At 50.4% G+C, this 6,331-nt stretch overlaps 1 protein-coding gene across 7 annotated transcripts in view; it reads right to left on the bottom strand.

Moving 5' to 3' along the window:
• Positions 1-338: 338 nt before the first annotated feature.
• ADCK1 (aarF domain containing kinase 1) overlaps positions 339-6,331 on the bottom strand; it is a 74,930-nt gene continuing 68,937 nt past the window's right edge. For all 7 annotated transcript variants that reach the window (XM_074149152.1, XM_074149153.1, XM_074149156.1 and 4 more), the window contains 2 exons: positions 2,811-3,004; positions 339-1,344 (listed from right to left, as the gene is read on the bottom strand). In XM_074149152.1, the coding sequence (XP_074005253.1) occupies positions 1,173-1,344; positions 2,811-3,004 (366 nt within the window). In that variant the 3' untranslated portion in view covers positions 339-1,172. The remainder of the gene's footprint in view (positions 1,345-2,810; positions 3,005-6,331) is intronic.

The raw sequence follows: 6,331 nt of genomic DNA, 5'->3' as shown, positions 1-6,331 counted from the left end.
TGTGTCCCTTTTCATGGAGACGGTTTATGAGAAAGCTGAAAGGATCTGAGCAGTCACCTCCATCCACCCTTCCTGGCTACAGGAATCCTCACAAGCAGCAGAGACATCTCCCAGGATCCCAAATATGTCTCACATAAGAGAGGCCTCTGGGTGAGACTTCCTGGTAGAAACTTCTTGGGAAGAGGAAAAAACAAGAGGCCATTTCATTTGGCTTGCAATGAGTTACCGGTACTGCCTGCTATCACTCACTCAGTGGAGAAACGGAAACAGGAATGAGTTTAGAGGCAAAATCATCACCCTGAGTACACAGCCAGGCATCCCTCCCCCAAAAGGTCTTTGATGCAACACATTTATTTTGCTGTGTGGCAGTGCTGTACAGTACACATACATTACCAGCAGTTTCAGAGCCCTGAGTTGTCATTCCTCCTGCCTTCCCTGGATTTCACAAAAGAGGCAAGACCATTGTCCCCTTCCCCCATTTCACCTGCAAGGAAACAGGCCAGGAAAAGTCCAAAAACACAGAGGCACTTGCTGACAGGACTGGAGATGAACCTCAGAAAGCTGGATTCCCAGTCCAACACTTTATCATTGGGGCCGCTTTCCCTGGTGCTGGGAGAGGAAGCCCTAGGGCCAGGCCTCCAAAAGGTCTCATTCCTCTGAGAAACTCTCTGCACACCTGAACAGAAATCAGACTATGGAGATTGCAAACACTAATATAAACCCTATTGGATTTTAAAGGGACTTACCACCTCTCTCTGAGGGTCTGAGAAATGTTTTGGGGCATTCTAGGCAGGGTTGGGATTCTCTTAAATTCTGTAAGATTTTTAAAGAATGAGCCAAAGAGAGTCTTTTGCTTCCAGTGCAGTCCCACTGGAATCTGAGTGGAATTTCCGCTGCTCAGATGGGGAAAGAAAGTACCCTGTCCTTCCTGACACATGGTATCCCAGACCTCCTTTTCCTAACCCATGAAACGGCAGAGCTCCGGTACCGACTCCACCTCTCAGTGCCACAGAAAAAGCTAATGCTGTAACAGGCAAGGACAGTGCAGAGTGTAACATGGAACAAGACCCAAAAATAGCCCACAGAATAGATGGAAACAGTCAGGAAGGCAAATGTGCCGTGGAGAGCAGAAGGGAGGGAGGGAACACCCGGGTCTTTCCCACCAGTTCATGTCAGTATGTGGAATGATGCATCCGGCTCAGGAGAACAATGACCCAGTTCCCCAGCCGGGACCCCTTCAGCCACAGGAAGAGTTCATATAAGTTGATCTGCCACAGGCTCAGGGCTTCTGTGAATGAGATCTGGGCCCTCCTGTAAAGTGAGTGACTCTTGTTCCTCTGGTACCTGGAATGAGAGAAACAGCCGCGTTAGATCCAGCAGGATGCAGCCTGGCGGTAAGGAGGCCTGTCCTGCATTTCAGTACAACTAACCCTCCCCAGAGGAGGGGAACATCCCACATTTGGAGAATCACCAGCAGTGGGGACCCTTGGCAGTAGGGATTTTCTCCAAGTAATGTTTCCGAGGAGCTGGGGACTGCCTTCCTAGCATGAATCTGGTAGAAGAGACAGCCTGCTCCCTTGTGAGCCCCGTTCTCTCCCCACTGTGCATAGTGACACTGGGCCATGGCATCCTCTGCTTCTATGCCCAGCTTCACTTCAGCTAACAGGGGTAGGTGCACAACCCTATAGCCTTTCCTGGTAGCACACTCATAAGAGTCGAGCAATCCTGATACATTGATTCCAGTAAAAGTAATTCACCTTTCTTTAGAAGCAGAGGTTAACTGGGCTTCGTAGGTCCCTCATCAGCCAGAGATATAACTGTTTTTTCTTCTGCAAAGAGGCTGAAGTGCATTGACTCATAAGACTCACAGATGGAAATCACTTGCATGACTTCTGTTCCTGGCTTTTAAACATCAGCCTGATCACAGTCAGATTAGCCCCTCAATCAGGCTGCAGAAACTGGCAGCAATGAACTTGCAGGTCTTCTCTACCCACAAGTACTTCCCAGTGCTGATGCCTGCAATGGGCTGGAAGCCCCTTTTCCTCCTCTGGAGGGGCCGAACCCTAAACCCTTACCCTAAGGCCTCCAACTCCCTCCCTGTCCCCAGCCTCAGGGTGACAGACCTGTCCTCTGAAGAGGCTGATGGGCATGTGAACAGCATAGTCATAGGCTGAGATGTGTAACTGAGCAGGGGTAGGACCAGCAGATGTGCTAATGAGGAGGAGAGGTCCACAGCTAAGAATAAGAGGTCAAGAGGTCAAGTTAGACCTTGTCAGGGTCCTGCCTGGGGGGGTCTAATAAGCCTTAATGGCCCTGACTAGCCTGGGACCTCCCCTAACCTTCTGCTCATAGGCCCAGGAGCTCCAGTTAATCTCAGGGCTGCACCTTCAGTCCCTGCCTGAGCTAGACTGGTGGAGTAATGGTCCCCAGCTCATGCCCTGCTATGAAGCCCTTTGATTGGGACCTCAACTCACATACTGACCTCTTGGCTTGACCTCAGCCTTGTCTTGTCACCACAGACCTGCCTGACAACCACTGGACCTGATCTACAGATTGACCTTCTTGTTTGACCTTGGACTGGCCCTGTCCATGTTGCATTATGTTGCATGATATTGCATTATGATATGGACTTTTGATTGGACCTGACCACCATCTCAGGGTCTTTCCTGCTCGCCTTGTTCAGCTACTGCAGGACTGGGCCTTGGCTGGCCTGCTGGTGCTGCGTTCCCCCCTCCAAGGTCCTGGCCCCCAGGGACAGCCAGCCCCTGCTGCTGCATGTCTGACCTCTGGTGCTTGGAGAAGAGACTCACGTGGACACGGCTCTGATGCAGCAGCGAGACATGTTGAGGAAGGAGCTGGCACTGGCCCGCGTGTGCAGGGCAGACTCAATCCCCCTTAATAAGTCATTGGTTTTCAGCAGCAGCAGCATCTGGCGGGGGACGTTGTTGAGGAGCTGGGTGATCTGGGGTAGGTAAGCAGCAGCATTGGATCGGATCTCCACGTCCTGCAGCCAGCCAGGTCATGTCAGGGAGAAAGAAGAGAGAAGCTGAGAGTGCATCGGAAACCTAGGTCCAGATGCAGCTGAGATATGGCAGGAGGAGATGGTGTTTTTCCAGACCACGACTCTAGGCCAGAAGCTAAAGAGCTCTTTGTCTTGCTTTCCTGCAGACACTTGGCTTTACCAAGAACTCATAGCACAGTCACAGATCACTCTTGCCATATCCCACCTGCCCCTCACTGAGATAAGGCCCTGTCCCCTTCTCTCAGGAGAACAGGGCACTTGCTGCTATCTCAGTTCTTGGCCCCAGGTAGCCCACAGCAGCCGTGTCTCATTATTGCCCTTGCATCCTTCTGAGTCTCACCTCTCCAGCCCCAAAGCTGGCAGAGCTGCAGGTAGCACAGGACTGCTCAGGAAGGTAGAAGCATCCTGCAAGGACAACCAGGCTGCTCCTTGTCTTGCTGTCCCATGTGACTGATGGCTTTTCATTATACTGATAAAGCTGTTTCCAAGGCCTAGTTTAGTCCTCTGTCCTCAACACAACTCAGCAGAGGCGAGAAAGCATTATGCAGTTAAGCATCATACTAACCCAAAAGATCAAAAACTGCCATCTGTCAGATTAAGGGTCTATCTAGATGCATATCCTGTCTGGCAGCAGCCAATAGCAGACACTTAAGGAAAGAGTGTAAGACCAAGGCCGACACAGGGTGATCCTTCTTGTTCCTTGGGTTCCCCAGCTTCCAACAAATACACTGCCCACAGTCAGATCTCAGCAATAACTGATGGGCTACAGCCTGAGCCACTTAAGATGGGCTTCCCTCCAAACGTGAGCCACCATAGCATGCAAGCCAGCCAGCCTCCACTCTTCTGCCTCTTTTTAGGTCTGAGAGTTCCCCCGCCATTCCAATAAATGTAGCATAGTGTGGTGTGGAGTTGATCCCATACGCATACCATGTCCCTACCTCTTCCTACAGAGGCCATGACACGAATCAGCGAATACAAATAGAAGTCCTTGAAACATCTGAAGTCTCCAGAATCCAGTGGGATACATGCAGAGGGCAGTAAATGACTTCTGACAGGAGGGAGGCTCCTTTGTGGAAAAGACAGCTCTAAAACCTTCTCTCCTCTGGAATGAGGGCCAGCAGGCCTATATTTCACGATATGGGATCTCACGCTCACTCTGTGAACTTCAGACTTATTACAAAGGAACAGACCCGCACAAATCAAGCGTGCAGGTTGTGGTGGTCAGAGATGTGTACAACTCACACCACCATGGTTACTTTGCTGCTGACAAATAAATCTTTGTGCCCCTCTGCCTCCATCACTGACCAAATGCACAAAGCTTCAGCAAGAAGATGCTTAGCTCTCCTAAATGTTTAATGTTTTGTTCCATTATTTGTTGGCAGAAAATGCCCTTATTATCTCTTATCCCTTATCCTAGCCAACATCACTGCACAGCCTACTTTATTTTCCATACATAGGTTTTCTTTTCTATTTCTTTTCTTTTTATTTTTAGCTCCAGCTGCTTGTCCACATCACAAAACAACCACATGATCTGTCATCAGAGCTGTCATTTTCTGTCAAGGGCGAAGCCTGTGCACAGAGGAAGAAATGAGCTATGCCACAGGACCTGAGAAAAACCCTTTGGCTGCAGTCACTGAGGCTGCTGCAGGATGCAGCAAAACACCATCATAAAATGAGATCAGATGAGATGAGGCCAGCAACCACCCTGAGCGGTCAGTGCCTGGCCTTGGCTTAAGGCAGGGACAACTACACCTATGGCGATCCTCACACATTTGTCTGGTCGGCTCCTAAAACTCTCCAGTGGTGCGACTCAAAGCCTTCCCAGACCACCTGCACCAGCACTTATTATATCTGGCTTTTCCCATGTTTAACCCCAAACGCCTTAGCTGAATTTAAACCCATTACTTGTTGTCCTGTTTGCAGCAGTCTTTAACAGATTTGAAAATCACTACTACAACTCTTCTCAACCCGCACTTTTCTGGACTTTTTCTGCCCTAACTTGCTCAGACTTACCTCATGGGTTGCATCTGCTTGACCAGTAATCCTTGTAGCTTCCTACTGGACTCGCCCCAGTTTCACCAAACCTTTCTCAAGATGCAGTGCCCCAGGCTGGACACAGCACAACAGGTAAGATTTTGTTTCAGAAGGGTTGCTTCCTTGTGTCACAGGCTACTCTCATGTCCATACATCCTCAAGCAGGCTCTCTGGAGCTCTGTGCTGATGGTACCTGCCTACACTCATGAGGTTCAACAAGAGCAAGTGTAGGGTTCTGCACCTGGGCCGGAACAATCCTCGCTATCAATACAGACGGGGGGATGAAGTATTAGAAAGCAGCCCTGAGGAAAGGGACTTGGGGGTGCTGATGGATGAGAAGCTGGACATGAGCAGGCAGTGTGCACTTGCAGCCCAGAAGGCCGATCACATCCTGGGCCGCATCAAAAGATGCATTGCTAGCAGATCCAGAGAGGTGATTCTGCCACTTTACACTGCTCTGGTGAGACCTCACCTGGAGCACTGTGTGCAGGTCTGGAGCCCTCAGTATAAGGACATGGACCTGATAGAGAGGGTCCAGAGGAGGGCCACGAAAATGATCAGGGGGGGTTGGAGCACCTCTGCTACAAGGACAGGCTGAGGGAGCTGGGGTTGTTCAGCCTGGAGAAGAGGAGGCTCCGGGGAGACCTAATAGCGGCCTTCCAGTACCTGAGGGGGGCCTACAGGAAGGCTGGGGAGAGTCTGTTTACAAAGGCCTGCAGTGACAGGACGAGGGGCAATGGCTTTAAGCTGGAGAAGAGCAGATTTAGATTAGATATTAGGAACAAGTTCTTTACTATGAGGGTGGTGGAACACTGGAACAGGTTGCCCAGGGAGGTGATTGAGGCCCCTTCCCCGGAGATATTCAAGGTGAGGCTCGACGAGGCCCTGGGCAACCTGGTCTAGTTGGGGGTGTCCCTGCTGACTGCGGGGAGGTCAGACTAGATGACTTTTGGAGGTCCCTTCCGGCCCGGACCATTCTATGATTCTATGATTCTACCCAGGCCTTGGCTCTTGCTGCTGATACAATCTTTCAAATTCACCTCTAAACTAAGGGCAAGCAGCAGCTCATTTCCTAGTGCCACAGCAAATCTGCTCAGCTCGCCATTATCTGCTGCAGGATTATCCAGTTTCAGCGTTAATTGTGTCATGTAGACAAAGCAGAGCTGGCTCCATACACGCAATTCAACTCAGTGACAAAGTTCATTAGCTCACACAAGGCACTGTGCGGCCGCAGTTCCACCTTTGGCATAACCTTCACAAGCCAGTTTAGCATAA

The sequence above is a fragment of the Numenius arquata genome, chromosome 6 (assembly GCF_964106895.1).
Source record: "Numenius arquata chromosome 6, bNumArq3.hap1.1, whole genome shotgun sequence".
In the NCBI taxonomy this organism is placed as follows: domain Eukaryota; kingdom Metazoa; phylum Chordata; class Aves; order Charadriiformes; family Scolopacidae; genus Numenius; species Numenius arquata.
This window is presented reverse-complemented; position numbering and strand designations above follow the sequence as displayed.